Source organism: Schistocerca serialis, chromosome 10, assembly GCF_023864345.2.
Source record: "Schistocerca serialis cubense isolate TAMUIC-IGC-003099 chromosome 10, iqSchSeri2.2, whole genome shotgun sequence".
NCBI lineage: Eukaryota > Metazoa > Arthropoda > Insecta > Orthoptera > Acrididae > Schistocerca > Schistocerca serialis.
The window spans coordinates 208724668-208747548 of record NC_064647.1 but is presented as its reverse complement, the minus strand read 5'-3'; the positions used below and the strand labels follow the sequence as shown (position 1 = coordinate 208747548).

The following is a 22881-nucleotide window of genomic DNA, read 5'->3' as shown; positions in this document are numbered from 1 at the left end:
ACATAATCTAACAGCGGAGAAAAAATCGGAAACCTGACTAAAAGAAGTGATCGATTGATAGGACACATTCTGAGACGTCAAAGAATGGAAAGTTTTTGACTGGGAGTGTGGAGTTGGGAGGGTGTAGTAAAAATTATAGAGGGACAGCAAGTAATAAATTCAGGAGAGAAAAGAACAAAAGAGAGAAAAATCAATCATGGAATGACACGGAGGTTTTCTCTTTCACCCATTCTTTTCAACATTTATGTCGATAGCGTCCGGAAATCATATAATTAAATTATATGAACACCCTAATCTAAGTGCTTTACTATTCACAGATGACACGGTAATAATACATCAAAATGAAGACTACCTCCAGATACCAGTACACTAGCTGAATTAAATATAATCTAAAAAATTCATTACAGGGGATGAAAGTTATGGCCTTCATAGTAAGTACCCAGTACTGCAGGAAACAGTAGTCAACAACAAATTAAGTGAACGAGTGTCATATTTCAAACATTTGGGCTGCGACACGAGTTGGCTTTGACTATGATGCTGACGAAAAGCTGCACAAATTTCAAGACGTACACTATGTGATCAAAAGTATCCGGACACCTGTCTAAAAATGATTTACAATTTCGTGTGGCGCCCTCCATCGGTAATGCCGGAATTCAATATGGTGTTGGCCCACCCTTATCCTTGATGACAGCTTCCACTCTCTCAGGCATACGTTCAACCAGGTGCTGGAAGGTTTCGTGGGGAATGGCAGCCCATTTTTCACGGAGTGCTGCCACTGAGGAGAGGTATCGATGTCGGTTGGTGAGGTCTGTCACGAAGTCGGCATCCCAAAACACCGCAAAGGTGTTCTATATGATTCAGGTCAGGACTCTGTGCAGGACATTCCGTTACAGGGATGTTATTGTCGTGTAACCACTCCGCCACAGGCCGTGCGTTATGAACAGATGCTCGACCGTGTTGAAAGATTTGCCATCCCCGAATTGCTCTTCAACAGTGGGAAGCTAGAAGGTGCTTAAAACATCAATGTAGACCTGTGCTGTGATAGTGCCACGCAAAGAAACAAGGGGTGCACCATAACACCACCGCCTCCAAGTTTTACTGTTGTTACTACACACGCTGGCAGATGACGTTCACCGGGCATCTGCCATACCCACACCCTGCCATCAGATCGCCATATCGTGTACCGTGATTCGTCACTCCACACAACGTTTTTCCATTCTTCAATCGTGCAATGTTTACGCTCCTTATACGATGAGAGACGTCGTTTGGCGTTTACCGGCGTGATGTGTGTCTTATGAGCAGCCGCTCGACCATGAAATCCAAGTTTTCTCACCTCCCGCCTAACTGTCATATGATTTGCAGTGGATCCTGATGCAGTTTGGAATTCCCGTGTGAGATGGTCTGGATAGATGTCTGCCTATTACACATTACGACCCTTTTAACTGTCGGCGGTCTCTGTCAGTCAACAGACGAGGTCGGCCTGTACGCTTTTGTGCTGTACGTGTCCCTTCACGTTTCCACTTCACCATCATATCGGAAACGGTGGACCTAGGGATGTTTAGGAGTGTGGAAATCTCGCTTACAGACGTATGACACAAGTGATACCCTATCACCTGATCATGGTCGAAGTCCGTGAGTTCCGCGGAGTGCCCCATTCTGCTCTCTCACGATGTCTGATGACTACTGAGGTCGCTGATATGGAGTACCTGGCAGTAGGTGGCAGCACAATGCAGCTAATATAAAAAACGTATGCTTTTGGAGGTGTCCTGATAAATAGTGTATGTGCAACAATAAATAGAAAAATTAACTAAAGAACCCGAAACAAGACAAAAATTATATATTTTTTAAAACTATGAAGCTATAATAATAGCTGTTCTACGGAAGCGAGAGTTGGATAAAAGAAGGATGACAGCGAAATACAAGCAGCACAGATAAGATTCTTGACAGTAAAGGGCTGCACAAGAGATTTTCGAGTAAAAAAGAATGAAATGTTCTAAATGAACGGAATTTACTTGCTATTAAAGAGGAAGTAAATGAATACAGAGATAGATGGAAATAACGTGTCGCTGAAAAGAGAGATAAAAAACTAGCAAAGAGTATGCTGAACCACTGCCCAAAAGGAAGAAGAGGCATAGGCCGATCCACGAAGCGACAGAGAGAAACTTTCTGGAGAGGGAACAGACAAGTCCTTGTGTATCACGGAGAGATGACTACGACGAAGGGAGACCAAGGCTAGACTACAGAACGTAGTTTGCATTGCAGAAGTTATTTGGAGACTGAGACGCTTGTACAGGGAGACTATCTGGAGAACCGCGTCAAATCAGTCTTCAGCCTTTCTTCCTAAGTAGTAAACTGTTCAGTCTTCCGGGAAGTCCGACATAACGCCTTCTTCACACAATTAGAGGCACGACCAACGCTTCACCTACAACTGATTAATCTGTAACTCACACTTAAGTCTCTGGCACAGGGTTCAAAGGAAGTCTTTTATACTATTCCACTACTGTTACGCTCTCGAATATCTTTCCGTATGACCTATGATTTATTTCGTCATCATGGTCATATCAGTAGGCGGGAGTCAACAAAATGTTTGGAGGAGAGAGCCGACGATTGAAAAGTCGTGACAAGATCTAACAACAACAAAAAAATGCTTGTTTTAATGATTGCCCACGGTAATTCGCTATGATACTCGTGATATTCTCTCTCCTACTTTCTGGTAACAGAAAACGGGCTGCCCTTCTTTGAACTACACTCCTGGAAATGGAAAAAAGAACACATTGACACCGGTGTGTCAGACCCACCATACTTGCTCCGGACACTGCGAGAGGGCTGTACAAGCAATGATCACACGCACGGCACAGCGCACACACCAGGAACCGCGGTGTTGGCCGTCGAATGGCGCTAGCTACGCAGCATTTGTGCACCGCCGCCGTAAGTGTCAGCCAGTTTGCTGTGGCATACGGAGCTCCATCGCAGTCTTTATCACTGGTAGCATGCCGCGACAGCGTGGACGTGAACCGTATGTGCAGTTGACGGACTTTGAGCGAGGGTGTATAGTGGGCATGCGGGAGGCCGGGTGGACGTACCGCCGAATTGCTCAACACGTGGGGCGTGAGGTCTCCACAGTACATCGATGTTGTTGCCAGTGGTCGGCGGAAGGTGCACGTGCCCGTCGACCTGGGACCGGACCGCAGCGACGCACGGATGCACGCCAAGACCGTAGGATCCTACGCAGTGCCGTAGGGGACCGCACCGCCACTTCCCAGCAAATTAGGGACACTGTTGCTCCTGGGGTATCGGCGAGGACCATTCGCAACCGTCTCCATGAAGCTGGGCTACGGTCCCGCACACCGTTAGACCGTCTTCCGCTCACGCCCCAACATCGTACAGCCCGCCTCCAGTGGTGTCGCGACAGGCGTGAATGGAGGGACGAATGGAGACGTGTCGTCTTCAGCGATGAGAGTCGCTTCTGCCTTGGTGCCAATGATGGTCGTATGCGTGTTTGGCGCCGTGCAGGTGAGCGGCACAATCAGGACTGCATACGACCGAGGCACACAGGGCCAACACCCGGCATCATGGTGTGGGGAGCGATCTCCTACACTGGCCATACACCACTGGTGATCATCGAGGGGACACTGAATAGTGCACGGTACATCCAAACCGTCATCGAACCCATCGTTCTACCATTCCTAGACCGGCAAGGGAACTTGCTGTTCCAACAGGACAATGCACGTCCGCATGTATCACGTGCCACCCAACGTGCTCTAGAAGGTGTAAGTCAACTACCCTGGCCAGCAAGATCTCCGGATCTGTCCCCCATTGAGCATGTTTGGGACTGGATGAAGCGTCGTCTCACGCGGTCTGCACGTCCAGCACGAACGCTGGTCCAACTGAGGCGCCAGGTGGAAATGGCATGGCAAGCCGTTCCACAGGACTACATCCAGCATCTCTACGATCGTCTCCATGGGAGAATAGCAGCCTGCATTGCTGCGAAAGGTGGATATACACTGTACTTGTGCCGACATTGTGCATGCTCTGCTGCCTGTGTCTATGTGCCTGTGGTTCTGTCAGTGTGATCATGTGATGTATCTGACCCCAGGAATGTGTCAATAAAGTTTCCCCTTCCTGGGACAATGAATTCCCGGTGTGCTTATTTCAATTTCCAGGAGTGTATTTCATCATCCGGTAACCCTATTTTGTTGGGATCCCACACCGCACAGCAACAGTCCAGATGAGGAGGGACAAGTGTTGTGCAAGCAGTATGGCAGTAGCATCTTCTAAGCCCTCTGCCAATAAAACATTCTTTGGTTCCCGATCCCCATAGCGTTTCCTATGTCATGGTTCCAACTGAAGTCTTCTTTAATCTTAATCCTTGAGTATTTACTTGAATCGAAGTATTTAAATTTTTGTCATTTAATGGTAATTTTCTTTATCCTCTTGCCGAGCACGTCACACTTTTTATTGTTTAGGGTCAACCGGGAATTTTATCACCTTGCACGTGTTCTGTTGTAGAGGAGTTTTGCTATTTGGGCGGAAAATAAATACCGGCGGCCGTATTAGAGACAAATTTGTTAATTCATACTAATACAGATTATAAATGCAATGTTCGCAGGAGAGCTTCTGTAAAGTTTGGAAGGTAGGAGACGAGATACTGGCAGATGTAAAGCTGCGAGTACCGGGCGTGAGTCGTGCTTCGGTGGCTCATATGGTGCCGGCACGGTAGCTCAGCGTGTTCGGTCAGAGAGCCGGTTGGCCTTTGTAATAAAAAACTGAGTGGAAAGATCAACCACCGAACTTGAGCAGGATGTTTTTCGACGTCCGCAACGACCAAACACAACGATCAATAACGAACAACATGAAAAGAAAAAAAAAAAAGAAGATCGTAGAGCACTTGCCCGCGAAAGGCAAAGGCCCCGAGTTCGAGTCTCGGTCGGGCACACAGTTTTAATCTGCCAGCAAGTTTCATATCAGTGCACACTCCGCCACTCCGCTGCAGAGTGAAAATCTCATTCTGGCGAAAGTAACTGTCTGATACACTTTCTCGTCTAAACTGCTCAACCGATTTCGGTGAAATTTGGAAAGAAGATAGCTTGAAAGGTAAGGAGGAACATAGACTAGATAGTATGTAGTTCAATACAATCATATTGATTTGACGTCTGAACTTTATCATGTTTTTGAAAATGCCTTTATCGTTTTATATTTTCTACATAATACAATTCAATGTAATAAATACAGTGTTTATACAATCCTCAACGTCATATTATTATCAGTCACAAACCCATAGTATTTTAGCCATTGTGCGCACACGTCTGTTATACTTTCTGTGAGGTTTGAAGATTCACGGCGATGGCGTCATTATAACGCTGTATAGCAAACAGAGAGACGTCATGCCTTTACTTGCACCAAGTGGCCAGACAGCGTCTCCTGCTCAACAAAGCCATAAGGACGTTTCGTTCCATTTTACTGATATGCCAGCACAGCTGTGGGTAACAACTACCATAAAAAGCTCACATAATCCTCTACATGTGTAATCCACATCTCCGTGTAACTGTTATTAGTTGCGCCTGTAGCTCTGTTGGTTACGTTTTCACAGTTGCATCGATTTCGAAGAAATTTGGTATGGAGATAGCTTGTACCTTGAAGAAAAACTGAGGCTGTTTAAACCAAAATTCGGTCGCTTGGAGAGTGAAGTAAGGAACATAAAATACTTTTTTAGATAAGTGAACAAGATGCACGTGAAAAATTACTTTATTGTAAAATTTGAAACTTTCCCGGCGAATCAACTGGTCAAAAAGATTTCGGGTTTGCAGCCGGTCGTCGTAAACTTCATTGCACGATATTTCGGCTGGACAACTGCCAGCCATCTTCAGGTGAGCCGAACGAGAACTGACGAAGACGTTCTCCGCTCCAGCTTATATAGTGCGCTGATAGTACTACCGCGCATGCGTCGCAATTGCGGAGACAGAAGGGCCACAGCGCCCAGCGGCAGCGCCCTCGCTGGTGGAACTGCAGTAATCAGCTGCCGTCGGTATTCTCGCTGGCCGCAGCTATCGAAGTCTTCTGGCGTCTTCGTCTCGAGCAAATTCCAGAGATGACGGGATTCCACGCGTTATTCAATTGGTAACCACTGTCGCGGTTCATTAGATTTCCCGCAATGCGTATTTTAACGGATTCTTTGATAATGGAGTCCCAAAAAGTTTTTGCAGTGGCCAAAATCGAAGTTTTGTCGTACTCCATTGAATGTCCGTTAGAAATACGTCGATGACACTTTCATAGTGTGGCCCCACGGAGAAGAAAAGTTAATGGAGTTTTTTCATCATCTTAACTCCATCCATGAGAATATTCAATTTACTATGGAACTAGAGAAAGATGGCTCCCTTCCATTCCTGAATGTTTTGGTTAAACGGAAGAGTGACGCCACTGTGGGACATTCTGTCTATCGCAAGCCCACTCACACTGATTTGTATTTACATTCTTCGAGTTGCCATCACCCACCCCAGACCATGAGTGTACTCAAAACCCTTGTACACAGGGCACACACAGTGTCGGGTGCAGAGAATTTGCCTAAGGAACTGGCACATTTGAGGACGGTGTTCAGAGACAATGGGTATTCGACCCAGCAAATAAACAGGGCCTTCTCAACTAGAGCCTACGTCTTCACATGTTGACCCAACGACGTCGTCAATTACTATTACAGTGGGCATGGAACCATCGGGATTCGACCGTCGATCAGTGGAAACGTGTCCACTCTTCGGGTGAATCACATTTTTGCTATACTAGGTCGACAGTCGTCCCCACAAACGCTTTCATGGAGGTGCATGGCGGCTCGAAACGTGCAGCGCTCCACGGACGCAACCTGGTGGGATCAGTATTATGCTACGGGAGACTTACTCCAGCGCTTGCATGGGACCTGTGGTAGTAATCGAAGACACGCTGAAAGTTGCGAACCACCTGCACTCTTAAATCCTTAATGCCTTCTTTCAGCCTATAACTGTCCGTGTCTCGGAGCCAGATGCGTGCTGCAGCGATACGAGTAGCATTATAGTGAACTCATGTTCACCTCTCGGCTACCAAATCCTATGGACCCCATCTGATTCGCTACTGGGCGCACCACTAGCGACCCGTTATTTGTGTGAATTGCATCTACATCTTGCATCTGCCGCGGTGGCCGAGCGGTTCTAGGCGCTTCAGTCCGGAACTACGCTGCTACTACGGTCGCAGCTTCGAATCCTGCCTCGGGCATGGCTGTTTGTGATGTTCTTACGTTAGTTAGGTTTATGTAGTTGTAAGTCTAGGGGACTGATGACCTCAGATGTTAAGTCCCATAGTGCTCAGAGCCATTTGAACCACTTTTTACATCTGCATCTACAGAGAGACAGGAACTGCCCATGACATGCCTCGCTCTGCCCGACCAAGGACTACTACTGCAGTGGATGACCGCTACCTACGGATTATGGCTCGGAGGAACCCTGACAGCAACGCCACCGTGTTGAATGATGCTTTTCGTGCAGCCACAGGACGTCGTTATACGACTCAAAACCTGCATGATGCGCGACTCCACTCCCGACGTCCATGGCGAGGTCCATCTTTCCAGCCACGACACCATGCAGCGCGGTACAGATGGGCCCAACAACATGCCGATTGATCCACTCAGGATTGGCATCACGTTCTCTTCAGTGATGAGAGTCGCATATGCCTTCGACCAGACAATCGCCGGAGACGTGTTTAGAGGCAAACCGGACGCCTTAGACGGACTGTCCAGCGAATGCAGCAAGGTGGAGGTTCCCTGCTGTTTTGGGGATGGCATTACGTTGAGCCGCCGTACGCCGCTGGTGGTCATGGAAGGCGACGTAACTGCTGTACGATAGGTGAACACCATCCTCCGACCTACAGTGCAACCATATCGGCCGCATATTGGAAAGGTATTCGTCTTCATGGACGACAGTTCGCGCCCCCATCGTGCACATCTTGTGGATGACTTCCTTCGGGATAATGACATCAAAAATGGCTCTGAGCACTATGGAACTTCTGAGGTCATCAGTCCCCTAGAACTTAGAACTACTTAAACCTAACTAACCTAAGTGCATCACACACATCCATGCTCGAGGCAGGATTCGAATCTGCGACCGTAGTGGTCGCGCGGTTCCATACGGTAGCGCCTAGAACCGCTCGGCCACTCCGGCGATAGCGACATCGCTCGAATAGTGTGACCAGCATGTTCTCCAGACATGAAGCCTATCGAACATGCCTGAGATAGATTGAAAAGGGCTGTTTAAGGACAACGTGACCCACCAACCACTCTAAGGGATCTACGCCGAATCGCGGTTGAGAAGTGGGACAATCTGGACCAACAGTGCCTTGATGAACTTGTGGATACTATGCCACGACGAATACAGGCATGCACAATGCAAGAGGACTTGCTGCTTCGTATTAGAGGTGCCAGTGTGTACAGCAATCTGGACCACCACATCTGAAGTTGTCGCTGTATGGTGGTACAACATGCAATGTGTGGTTTTCATGAGCAATAAAAAGGGCGGAAATGGTGTTGAGCTCTATTCCAATTTTCTGTACATGTTCTGGAACTCTCGGAACCGAGGTGATGCAAAACTCTTTTTGGTGTGTGTAATGACACATCTCATGCTAATGTCAACATCAAATAATTATTACAATGCAGTGTATTGACACACAGCGTCGACCAACAGCAGGATTCAATTAAGAAATCCGGATTATAGTTCTGTATTAGCTTGTCGCGGGTATTGACCTAAACCACTTTGACTAACCGAGGAGACTTCCAGGAATGGCTCAGATCTCGAGAGAAAACAGTGTCTCGCCCAGCACGGGAATCACTATAACATAGTGCGAGCTCAGGAGAGAGTTGACACCAGGACAAATGGACATTTGGGCCGCTCCTGGAAGCATGCTTGGATATCCGGAATGGTAAAGACGAACGCTCGCGCTTAGCGGAAAATCTGGGTTCGAGTCCCGGTATGGCGATCATTTTTATTTGTTCTGAAATAGTCTGAAGATGATACGGAACAGTAGTCGCAATTTGCGAGTTCATTCTTAATTTAATAATTAAATCTCAATGCATGTGGTATACACAATTCACAGTAGGGACGCCATAATAGTTTCATTTAAAATCCTGTAAAACGAGAAATAAATTGTGTCACGATGCTTTTAAGTTCAAATCGAAATTATTATGAAAACAATCACGTGATTACCAGGCACTTTCTGATAACTTACACTGATTGTAATTCGATTCGCGAGTTTTTTTACTGATTTCATTTTTATACATTCGAAACTAGGCATAATTTTTACATTTTTGGACATCAGCCGCCATATATTCTTATAGAAGCCCTTTTGGTATTGTCCTTACTTGTACACTTTGTGTGTAGGTTTCATGTTTATCTGTTTCTGTTGTTCTTCCCAGGTTCCAAAATGTGTACATCTCTTCAAAATCTTCTTTTTCGGTTTTAGTTCTCGAACATCTCCATACGTGACGTTTCCTTTTAAGTTATCCGCTTATCTTAATCTATAGCAATCACATAATGCATTAAACCTATCAGAAAACGCAGATTCTGTTCACTTTCAGGTATCATCACTGCTGCGCCAGCAATGACAAATAACAATAACAACAGTTCTTTTACTTCTCTCGTCCCCTTTTCAATGTAGAAATAAATATGATTGGTGACCAGAGATGTAAAACTACCATAAGCTATCATATGTAAGTGTAGATTACGGCCGGCCGGGGTGGCCGTGCGGGTCTAGGCGCTACAGTCTGGAACCGCGTGACCGCTACGGTCGCAGGTTCGAATCCTGCCTCGGGCATGGATGTGTGTGCTGTCCTTAGGTTAGTTAGGTTTAAGTAGTTCTAAGTTCTAGGAGACTGATGACCTTAGAAGTTAAGTCCCATAGTGCTCAGAGCCATTTGAACCAATTTGTAGACTACAGTAGTTTTCCTAGTAGCCTTGGTTAGTTAAAATAATAACGACAATACCTGTACGTTAAGTGTGTTGCATACCTCTCAGGCGTTACATGATTTGGATCTCTTTGTTCCCATATGCGATCAGTGATTTATTCGGTTCCCTAGAAAGCAAAAACGGTGAACCGTCTGGAAACTGAGTGAGAATCTATGAAGGGTCGCGTAACCAACGGAACATTTTTGTTCTATGTTGTTATTCTCCTGTTTGCTTCTTAAAAATAAGCAGTATTTATAGCAAAATTGAAACTGTCAATGTTTAAAAAAATGTTCAAATGTGTGTGAAATCTTATGGGACTTAACTGCTAAGGTCATCAGTCCCTAAGCTTACACACTACTTAACCTTAATTATCCTAAGGACTCGAACCTCCGTCGGGATCAGCCGCACAGTCCATGACTGCAGCGCCTTAACCGCTCGGCTAATCCCGCGCGGCTGTCAATGTTTAAATCAGGTATTTTTCGTTAATTTGTAACGTGAAACAAAGGGATAGTTTCCACACAAAAAAAAAGAAAAGAAAAACGCAAAGCAAAAATACATCGAACATTGTTTCAATAGTTCACCGAGCTTATATAAAACAGTTTCAGTTATTCATAAAAAAATTAAAAGAAAACGCAAAACAAAAATACCAGGTGACCAGAAAGTCAGTATAAATTTGAAAACTTAGTAAACCACGCAATAATGTAGATAGAGAGGTAAAAATTGACACACATGCTTGGAATGACATGGGGTTTTATTAGAACAAAAAAACACCCCATATTGCTAGACGCGTGAAAGATATCTTGCACGCGTCGTTTGGTGATGATCGTGTGCTCGGCCGCCACTTCCGTCATGGTTGGCCTCTCAGGTCCCCAGAGCTCAGTTCGTGCGATTATTGGCTTTGGGGTTACCTGAAGTCACAAGTGTATCGTGATCGACCAACGTCTCTAGGGATGCTGAAAGACAATATCCGATGCCAGTGCCTCACCATAGCTCCGGACATGCTTTACAGTGCTGTTCACGACATTATTCCTCGACTACAGCTATTGTTGAGGAATAATGGTGGACATATTGAGCATTTCCTGTAAAGAACATCTTTGTCTTACTTTGTTATGCTAATTATTGCTATTCTGATCATATGAAGCGCCATCTGTCGGACATTTTTTGAACTTTCGTATTTTTTTTTTTTTTTTTGTTCTAATAAAACCCCATGTCATTCCAAGCATGTGTGTCAATTTGTACCTCTCTATCTACATTATTCCGGATTTATTCAGTTTTCAAATTTATACTGACTTTTTGATCACCCGGTATATCAAACACTGCTTCAATGCTTGTTCGAGTTAATATAAAATATGTTTGTGTTATTCATAAGCAACTTTCGTACTTATCAAAAATAACGGGATATTCTTTTGTTTGATAATGATGAAGTACGTTTTATTGCGTACAGAATAACAATTAATATATAGTTTTCTATGTTTATCCATGTGAACTTTACTTGCGTCAAAACTAACTGTTTGTTGCGTAAACAACTAGTTATTATTACTTAGTAAGTTCAATTTGTATTTTTTAGGAGTGGCCGAGCGGTTGTAGGCGCTACAGTCTGGAACCGCGTGACCGCTGCGGTCGCAGGTTCGAATCCTGCCTCGGGCATGGATGTGTGTGATGTCCTTAGGTTAGTTAGGTTTAAGTAGTTCTAAATTCTAGGGGACTGATGACCTTAGATGTTAAGTCCCATAGTGCTCAGACCATTTAAACCATTTTTTGTATTTTTTAAGCACATAAAATACACGCCGGACTAACACTGAATGATGTGCGGTACTAACAACGTGCAAAACGAATAAACCTCAAAGGGAAGTCATCGGCTCCCAGTTTCTCTCTCATAAATTAATTTATGTTAATTTCTCTACCATTGTTACAAAAAAAAAAAAAAGTAAATGTTCGAATGTGTGTGAAACCTTATGGGACTTAACTGCTAACGTCATCAGTCCCTAAGCTTACACACTACTTAACCTAAATTATCCTAAGGACAAACACACACACACATGCCCGAGGGAGGACTCGAACCTCCGCCGGGACCAGCCGCACAGTCCATGACTGCAGCGCATAAGACCGCTCGGCTAATCTCGCGCGGCAGTGTTACAAATATCATGGATAATGCTACCATTTAGTACGTCACTTATGAATTGCAAGAAACTACGGAACTGTAGTTTTCGTAGAGCGCAACTCTACTTCTGCACGAGCAATGAATCTCATTCTGCAAATTTTTTGTTCTTGACAAATAACAACAGTTCTTCTACTTCTCTCATTCCCATTCCAATAAAGGTGGGTGGTCACGATGTACGTCGTTGCCTCATACTTTTCTTGGTTTCCTGGCTTTGACTGCTTATACAGACGTGGGAGTACAGACTATTCTAATACGCTCTGAAGAGAGTGGCTTTCCATCTCTCTATCTCATTAACGCCAAACTGCCTAAAAGGAGGAAAAACATTTTATTTCGTCCCATATTATTCCTCTCAGATTACAAACGACTTCCCATTTTTATAGCACCAAATTAAGCTCCGAAGTATCTATATTTTGCAAGTGCTTATCGACTCCAAATAAACAAAACAACAGACAATCGTTTCGCAGTGTGTTTATATAGGTCAGCCGCTTGGCATGGCTGCAGTGGCGAAGTTGCGGAACGACTTTGTGCGAATTCCGTGACTCATTGTCTTGGTCTGTAGTGGCGTACTGACCACTGTGTGAGGAGGGGAACTGGGTGGGGTGGGGGGGGGGGGGGGTGAGGAGGGAGGAAATACACACCAGAGAGGCTTGGCTCGAAGCCAGTCTCGCCTGTTCAGTGTCGCAGGAAGGTTGTGTGGACGGGCCGTAGCAACGAGTAGAGGGAGGACAAGCCAGCGACAACAGGTGGGTGACGACATGAACGCTCTCCGCTGGACCAGTTGCTCACAACACGAGTCATTACTGCCATCGCCTGACATCATAAGGCTGCTACCAGCTGAACATTAGGTATCGTACAGCAACCGCACCTCTCTTTGGCACGACGCGTTTAAAGGAACGCATTTAGCTTTATCGGCGCCGGAAGCTAGATGACAAAACACACAGTGCGTAACAAGTTTAATTATTTCGTTTTACAGCTTCAGGCGCATTTTTTCTCTCTGTAGCAATGTTTATTTATTCTCCAGAGACGTTTCTCCTTGAAAATTAAAGGCATCTTCAGTGGATTTTGCAATTTCCCGCTTGTAATGGCGAAGTGTCTGCCTCCAGCTCTTAGGCTACAGTGTGCGCTTCCAGAACACTTGCGAAAGATCGGTACATAAAGCCGTAGAGACGTTTTGCTTTCGCAGTTTTCATATTTCGTTTACCATTAACGTTGTTGATCTGACGGGAATTTCAGAATTATCTTACAAAATCTATAACTATCCATAATTTGAGAAAGAAATTTCCGAGAATATATGTGTGGAGTACCGACTAACTGCATTTCCCTTGCGTTCTACCAATGAGCCGAAATCTGCCACCTGTTGCACTTATGATTGATCCAGTGTAATCATTCAATTTCGTATCAACACAAATTGTCATATCCTGATATTTATATCAATTGAACGAGTCTAACTGTGACTCACCGCTGTCGCACAGTACTTTTTCGGTTTGTGCAGAATTTTACATTTCTGTACCTCGTAAGCTATATGCGTTTTAGCGTCACTTTGAAATCCTGTCACTATCTGTTTCAATATTTATGAAGATTTTTTCATACAGTATTTTGCTGTAGGTAACTGCATAATCTGTGGAATTAATGTTGTCTGTCAGGTCATTATCGAACATGAACAGTAACTGGCGCAAAGCGGCACATCATTGGCCCAGAATTTACCCTCAAACAGCTTCTGCACCGAGAGCTCCTTAGTGATATGTGGCTCTAAACCACACACAAGTGAAATTGTAAATTGCGCGCTTCTTATCAGTTGTTGTTGTTGTTGTTGTTATGGTGGTCTTCAGTCCTGAGACTGGTTTGATGCAGCTCTCCATGCTACTCTATCCTGTGCAAGCTTCTTCATCTCCCAGTACCTACTGCAGCCTACATCCTTCTGAACTTGCTTAGTGTATTCATCTCTTGGCCTCCCTCTAAGATTTTTACCCTCCACGCTGCCCTCCAATGCTAAATTGGTGATCCCTTGATGCCTCAGAACATGTCCTACCAACCGATCCCTTCTTCTAGTCGGGTTCTGCCACAAGCTCCTCTTCTCCTCAATACTATTCAATACCTCATAATTAGTTATGTGATCTACCCATCTAATCTTCTGCAATCTTTTGTAGCACCACATTTCGAAAGCTTCTATTCTCTTCTTGTCTGAACTAATTATCGTCCATGTTTCACTTCCATACATGGCTACACTCCATACAAATACTTTCAGAAACGACTTCCTGACATTTAAATCTATACTCGATGTTAACAAATTTCACTTCCTCAGAAACGCTTTCCTTGCCATTGCCACTCTACATTTTACATCCTCTCTACTTCGACCATCATCAGTTATTTTGCTCCCCAAATAGCAAAACTCATTTACTACTTTAAGTGTCTCATTTCCTAATCTAATTCCCTCAGCATCACCCGACTTATTTCGACTACATTCCATTATCCTCGTTTTGCTTTTGTTCATCTTATATCCTCCTTTCAAAACACTGTCCATTCCGTTCAATTGCTCTTCCAAGTCCTTTGCTGTCTCTGACAGAATTACAACGTTATCGGCGTACCTCAAAGTTTTTATTTCTTCTCCATGGATTTTAATACCTACTGCGAACTTTTCTTTTGTTTCCTTTACTGCTTGCTCAATATACAGATTGAATAACATCGGGGATAGGCTACAACCCTGTCTCACTCCATTCCCAGCCACTTCTTCCCTTTCGTACCCCTCGACTCTTATAACTGCCATCTGCTTTCTCTGCAAATTGTAAATAGCCTTTCGCTCCCTGTATTTTATCACTGCCACCTTCAGAATTTGAAAGAGAGTATTCCAGTCAAAATTGTCAAAAGCTTTCTCTAAGTCTACAAATGCTAGAAACGTAGGTTTGCCTTTCCTTAATCTTTCTTCTAAGAAAAGTCGTAGAGTCAGTATTGCCTCACGCGTTCCAACATTTCTACGGAATCCAAACTGATCTTCTCCAAGGTCGGCTTCTACCAGTTTTTCCAGTCGCCTGTAAAGAATTCGCTTTAGTATTTTGCAGCTGTGACTTATTAAACTGATAGTTCGGTAATTTTCACATATGTCAACACCTGCTTTCTTTGGGATTGGAATTATCATATTCTTGTTGAAGTCTGAGGGTATTTTGCCTGTCTCATATATCTTGCCAACAGATGGTAGAGTTTCGTCAGGACTGGCTCTCCCACGGCTGTCAGTAGTTCTAATGGAATGTTGTCTACTCCGGGGGCCTTGTTTCGACTCAGGTCCTACAGTGCTCTGTCAAACTCTTCACGCTGTATCATATCTCCCATTTCATCTTCATCTACATCCTCTTCCATTTCCATAATATTGTCCTCAAGTACATCGCCCTTGTATAGACCCTCTTATCAGTAAAAGAACCGAACTAACTTATCAGAGGTTTAAGTGCGTACCACATAAGCGATACTCCTGCTGTATCTGAAGCGTGTCTCACTATTTTCGTCACATGCAAGAGTTTTAGTACATACCCTCGCTGCCTTCACCAGGCAGTCACCTCACAAAGGCTGGTAGAAATGGGATCAGGCTTACCTGCAAAAGAAGGAAAGAAAATCATTAGAGCTCAGCCTAGTGTTAATAATAAATAAATAAATAAATGAACTCACAGTTACAATATACAATACCCACTTAAAGATTCCTAGAAAGGCCTATTCTTGAAACTTCTACGTATGAAATTAGCCAGTTTTACACTGTAATTCACAATTTAGCTCTTTTTTTCGATCAATTTAAAACTTGTACTGGTAACATTTCTTAAGATTACTCCGACGATAATACAGGGTGTTTATAAATGAATATCGGGGTTTTAATGCTTCATAATATTTATTACATTAAACTTAGTTATAAATGATATGTCAAACGACAGAGCAACTCAAACAGTTGTGTTTGGCACCAGTGTGCGTGTGCAGCGCGCAATGTTTCCGCCGCAATCCGCTAGACAGTGGTAGCATCGAATATGGCGACTAGTGAACAAGAAGCGTTTTGTGTTTTGCAGTTCGCAAAGACCGAATTTGTAGTTACTGTGCAACCTGCGTTCCGGCTGAAGTTCGGTTGTGATCCTCCGAATGATGATAACATTCGTAGATGGTATCGCCAATTTGAAGATACCAGCTGCCTTTGTAAAGGGAAGAGCACAGGACGACCGAGAGTTAATGAAGAGATTGCTGAACGATAGAGTCTCTAATTAGTAGCTCAAAGAAATCAGTCCGGAAGGCGAGTCGTGAATTACAAGTTCCCATGTCGACTGTTTGGAAAGTTTTAAGAAAACGCGTACAGCTACGTCCTTACCATTTGCAGTTATTACAGGCTCTGAGGCCTGCAGACCATGGATTACGTGCCAACTTCATAAACGAAATATTGCTTCATGACGATGAAGATTTTCTGGATCATGTTGTCTTCAGTGATGAATCGACCTGTCACCTAAGTGGACATGTTAACACTCACAATGTGCGCATCTGGGGCTCAGAAAATCCTCACGAGGTGGTAAAAATGCAACGAGAGTTCCCTAAAGTGACTGTTTTTTGTGCCGCATCCCAGCGGAAAGTTTACGGGCCTTTCTTTTATGGTGGACCCGTAACTGGCACTTCTTACCTTGATACACAAGAGCAACGGGTCTTCCCTCAGTTGGAAGAAGATAGGATGGAGAACCTCATTTTCCAGCAAAATGGTGCGCCACCTCACTGACTTAGCGAAGTACGCGATTGGTTGAACTTCACTGTACCCAAGCGCTGGATAGGCCGCAAGGGGCCCAATGACCGGGCTTGCTTTGCGTGGCCTCCACGTTCACCCGACATAACGCCATGCGGTTTTTTTTCCTATGGCGCTTCATCAATGATCGTGTGTACGTGCCTCCGCTACCAGCAGACCTCCCTAAGTTAAGGAACTGGATTGAAGCACCTGTTGCTACAATTACTGAAGCGCTAAAACCCCGATATTCATTTATAAACACCCTGTACTAATCACCTTAAAATCTGATTACACAACAACTAACGCCTTTCCAGAGAGCAAGTTGGCATCTTTGGGCATACAGAGTCACAGGAATCGGAATACGCCATCGAATGAAAACTACATGTTGATTCATAAAAAATAGATTGTCAGGCTAAATTGCGTTCATCAGAGACAGGGGTGTCAGTGTCCCAGGGAAATGTGACATGACCCTGCTACTCTCTACATACATGAATAATCTGGCGGAAATGGTGAACAGGAATCTGTGGCTGTTTGATGATGATGTTTGATATATCGCAAGGTGTCGTCACTAAGTCTCCTAGCGTTTGGGATCCGCCCTGGTCAGATTAAAGGAATACACCGAACCAGTTCAGAAACGGGTTGTTAGATTTGTTACTGGCAGGTGACTGTAGGAATATTCCACTGCCACCAACGAACATTTCGCCTGGGGACCACCAAGACAAGAAAAACTGGGTCTCACACGGAGGCATGTAGACAGTGGTTTATGCCTCGCTTCTTTTGCGAGTGGAACGGGAAGGAAAATTACTAGTAGTTGTAGAAGGTAACCTCCGCCATACACTATAAGGCGGCTTGCGGTGTTTCTGTGTAGATGTAAATATGTTGGTTAACTTCTCTTGCCATTACTGTCGTCGACCATTACCTTCGCAGTGAACATACCGATATTGTATAACATCCTTGATCAATAGAACTCTCCAGAGTCGAGCATATTTTATGTTTACTATGCTGGCACACACCGATAGGAGAATTTCAAATGTTTCAAATCGCTCTAAGCTCTTTGGGACTTAACATCGAAGGTCATCAGTCCCCTAGTCTTAGAACTACTTAAACCTAACTAACCTAAGGACGTCACACATATCCATGCCCAAGGCAGGATTCGAACCTGCGACCGTAGCAGCAGCGCAGTTTCTGAACTGAAGCGCCTAGAACCGCTCGGCCACAGCGGCCGGCCCATATCATGGATTTTGTAAGTGGTTTCCTTTATGGTGAATCGATTGGACGGCCACAGAGCGCTTCATCTTCGGTGCTTGTCTGACCACGTTCTCTTTCATTACTCCAAAAGTGAATGATCATCAATGTTGGCACAGAGTCCGCATTAACTTCAATTCGTTTTGATCTGTTCTCCAGTCAAACCTTTCAAATGAAAATATTCAATAATAGCACGAGACACTGTTTTCTCTATTATCCATCGCAGACGACACAATGACCAATTTAGACGGCTGTCGACAATGAACTGTACGCTGTATATTATTGAAATTATTTATTCGATCTTTGGAATAATAAAGCTTACGAACCATGAAAGTGCAACAAGAAATTTACCAGACTTATCAAACCACTGTCTATGCTTATCCTCTCGAGCGCTACTCGCACGGAGCCGCTAAGATCCTGGATGGCGCTGACAATCTCACTCCACAACACTTCATGACATTCTGACGTTCGTTCCATGCCGTCGTCTTGATGTAATTTTAGTCGCCAACGGTGTAGCTACGTAAGTATCTGTGAATGAGTAAACCATTGACAGACTTATTTTATTTTCAGCAGGGAGAAAGGAGAGACAGTGTTGAAGGATGTGCTGCAGTGTTGGCAAAGTCTGCTTCTGCATCGATCTCCGCAAGGGCGTGGCAACGATTTCCTGGGTCTGGCTGGTGAGTAGTTGCTGTTTCTGCTGTTGGTGATACCGACCGACGTTACAGTACCCTATGTTGTCGTACTAAGTCAGCCACAACAACACTGTCCACACCACGGGACCTTATGGGAAAACTTACCAGCAAACACGGAGGGAGAAACACGGGGAAAACACAGATAAACTACCACCAGACATGGTCAATATTTGAAAGTTATACCGGGTGTATCAAATAGGTATGATACAACGAAAAAGAAATGGAAATTAGTGGTGAGGACCATGGGACCAAATTGCAGAGGTCACTGGTCCCTAGGCTTACGCACTATTTAATCTAACTTAAACTAACTTACGCTAAGGACAACACACACACCCATGCCCGAGGGAGGACTCGAACCTCCGACGGCGGGGGGGTTGTGTTACAAGGCATGGTGACTGATAGGTGGGTACCATGTATGTGAGCATATTTTCCAAATAAACTTATGTTCGCAAATGCTTCGTTTGCGTGCCAACATTTCTGAAATGTGGAGAAGGACGTAAGAAGTCTGAGCCACCCAAGGTAACAGTAAGGGAGGCAGTGTGTATTACTGTGAGGTAACACCACTCCAAATTCACTCACATAGTGCTCCATATCACCACCACCAGCTGAGATACATTTAGTGTATTGCCTGATGATGTTTTGCTGAACTCTTGACCCCCATACTCACTGAACCTGACACCACAGGATTTTCAGGCCGGGAGTGCGCGAAAACCACGGTGCATGAGACACATATGGAAGATCTTGTGCCACAAATACAAGTAGCAGCTGGAGTCATCCTTGATATGCCGGGAATCTTTCCAAGGCATCGGCAAGAAATCATCAGCCGATACACAAAATGAATCGAAGTTGTTGACGGTCGTCTTGAGCACCTTCCGTGAGTGAGTTGCATTGGTGTTCACTGACAGTAATGTTGAATATCTCCTTTACTCTTTGTCCAGCTTACATGGCCCAAACTGGCTCTGAGCACTATGGGACTTAACTTTTGTGGTCATCAGTCCCCTAGAACTTAGAACTACTTAAACCTAACTAACCTAAGGACATGACACACATCCATGCTCGAGGCAGGATTCGAACCTGCGACCGTAGCGGTCACGTGGTTCCAGACTGAAGCGCCTTTAACCGCACGGCCACACCGGCCGGCTGGCCCAAACTGCCTACATTTTTCTTCACGTTTCAGAGATTCTATCACGAAACGAATCATATTCTAAAACAAGTTAACTAACAGAATACGCTCACATGGTACTCATATAACATCCATCATGCCTTGTAAAATACCTTTTGACACAGCCTGTATTCACAAAGAGTTTCTGACAATTGTCAATGGAAAGCATTTGTTGCAATTCTAGTTATCGAGGATACGTAAAACACAGAGAGTGAAACTTCAGCGGATGTTGTGCACAAAATGTTCATAATGACTTCAGACTCGATCAGGAAATTTATTGCCACTTTTAATAAGCAGGGAGTCAAAGTTTATGTACAAATTGTATATAACCCATATTGCAATCTTAAGAGTCGAGGGACACGTAAGAGTTGCAGTGCTAGAGAAGGGAGTGAGATGGGGTTGCTGCTTACCACCAATGCTGTTAAATTCACATAATGAACAAGCACTAAAGGAAGTTGGGGGCAAATTTTGGAAGAGAATTGAAGGTCAGGTAGAAAACACAGGTCAAAGTCGCTTCCCATTTCTACGTGTCACTGTGCAGATAACCAGGAGGACGCCAAGTCGCGGTCTCGGTCTTTAGTTCTTTAGCTTTTGTATTTGTCAGCTACACACATATATATGTCTCAAAGACCCTCGCGGCATTACAGCTATACTCATAGCCCAATGACTTAACAACGGCGACTCTAAAAATAAAAACCACTATTATCGGTTCTCTGTAATGGAAAAAATTGACAAAAATCGTGATATTGATACTCTCTCTTAAATTTTAACGACAAAGTAATATTATTTTGGATTCACGTTGTTAGAGCAACGAATATCTACAGCTACAGCTACAGCTACATCTACATCTACATTTATACTCCGCAAGCCACCCAACGGTGTGTGGCGGAGGGCACTTCAAGTGCCACTGTCGTTACCTCCGTTTCCTGTTCCAGTCGCGTATGGTTCGCGGGAAGAACGACTGCCAGAAAGCCTCCGTGCGCGCTCGAATCTCTCTGATTTTACATTTGTGATCTCCTCGGGAGGTATAAGTAGGGGGAAGCAATATATTCGATACCTCATCCAGAAACGCACCCTCTCGAACAGAGAGCCTTTCTTGCAGAGTCTGCCACTTGAGTTTGCTAAACATCTCCGTAACGCTATCACGGTTACCAAATAACCCTGTGACGAAACGCGCAGCTGTTATTTGGATCTTCTCTATCTCCTCTGTCAACCCGACCTGGTGCGGATCCCACACTGATGAGATATATAGAGTATAGATCAAACGAGTGTTTTGTAAGGCACCTCCTTTGTTGATGGACTACATTTTCTAAGGACTCTCCCAACGAATCTCAACCTGGTACCTGCCTTACCAACAATTAACTTTATATGATCATTCCACTTCAAATCGTTCCGTACGCATACTCCCAGATATTTTACAGAAGTAACTGCTACCGGTGTTTGTGCCGATATCATACAATAAAGGAGCCTTCTTTCTATGTATTCGCAATACATTACATTTGTCTTTGTTAAGTGTCAGTTGCCACTCCCTGCACCAAGTGCCTATTCGCTGCAGATCTTCCTGCATTTCGCTGCAATTTTCTAATGCTGCAACTTCTCTGTATACTACAGCATCATCCGCGAAAAGCCGCATGGTACTTCTGACACCGATGCGGGGTGAGGCAAACTTTTTACCCGCAAAGTCAGTATTACTGCAGGTATCATATTCTCCAACGACTCTAACTGTAGTGTGTTTCTAAATATTCAAAATGGTTCAAATGGCTCTGAGCACTATGGGACTCAACTGCTGAGGTCATTAGTCCCCTAGAACTTAGAACTAGTTAAACCTAACTAACCTAAGGACATCACAAACACCCATGCCCGAGGCAGGATTCGAACCTGCGACCGTAGTGGTCTTGCGGTTCCAGACTGCAGCGCCTTTAACCGCACGGCCACTTCGGCCGTTCTAAATATTACAGGGACATCAGAAACCTTGTAGTTACTGAAGAGCGTGTGTGTGTGTGTGTGTGTGTGTGTGTGTGTGTGTGTGCGAGACTTTTAAATAGTGCTGTGCTCTGGTTTCCAGCTTGGGGACGCCATCTTGCTGATCGTGACATCGATCCTGACGAGACAAGCTTGGGAAGCAATGATACGCAACAGTTGGAGGAACGAAACAGAAAGAGAGGAGAGAGATAAGAAAGCCATCATCTTAGCAGGTGAGCTCAGCCCCGTTACACTCATCCCCCCACACACATCATTCTTACAGTCAGCCGTGTCTCCTGACTCTATAACGCGATGGAGGCATGTCACCTGCCTCTATAACGCAATATGACCCCCTAACGTCGAATGGTAATCTGGCCACGCCTCCCACCTCCATCTCATGAGTCATCAGGAAGTTCCCCCCACATCATTAACCCCGCCACCTTGTTCGTGCCGGCCGAGGTGGCCGAGCGGTTCTAGGCGCTTCAGTCCGGAACCGCGCGACTGCTACGGTCACAGGCTCGAATCCTGCCTCAGGCATGGATGTGTGTGATGTCCATAGGTTAATTAGGTTTAAGTAGTTCTACGTTCTAGGGGACTGATGACCTCAGATGTTAAGTCCCACAGTGCTCAGAGCCATTTGAACCATTTTTTGAACCTTGTTCGTAAAGATGACACGAATGTAATGATGTCATATAAATCCAAATCCGCATGTTTTGTGTCGTTTATGTGTGTTCCTGGCCACTGGAACTGCAAAGGTAAGACAGAAAGATGTCAAGTTCTACGAGAGGTCAGGATTGAAACTAATCTTCAGTTTAGGAAAGAAATTAAACAGCACAATTCTAGCACATTGGATCACCAATCACAGCTATCAATTATAAATTTTCACCAATCAAAAGAAATTTTATCTGCACCAAGTTGTATCTCAGTCCTAGGTAATTCCATTGATGAATTAAAGTCACCCAACCCAATTG

General features: G+C 44.5%; 1 protein-coding gene across 2 annotated transcripts in view; it reads left to right on the top strand.

Moving 5' to 3' along the window:
* Positions 1-12782: 12782 nt before the first annotated feature.
* The window catches only part of LOC126425175 (uncharacterized), a 33198-nt gene continuing 23099 nt past the window's right edge, over positions 12783-22881 (top strand). The window contains exons 1-3 of one of the 2 annotated variants that reach the window (XM_050088128.1): positions 12783-12860; positions 18665-18771; positions 22014-22143. In XM_050088128.1, coding sequence (XP_049944085.1) covers positions 18694-18771; positions 22014-22143 — 208 coding nt within the window. In that variant the 5' untranslated portion in view covers positions 12783-12860; positions 18665-18693. Of the gene's footprint in view, positions 12963-18664; positions 18772-22013; positions 22144-22881 lie in introns of both variants that reach the window. The other variant, XM_050088129.1, reaches the window with a different exon arrangement.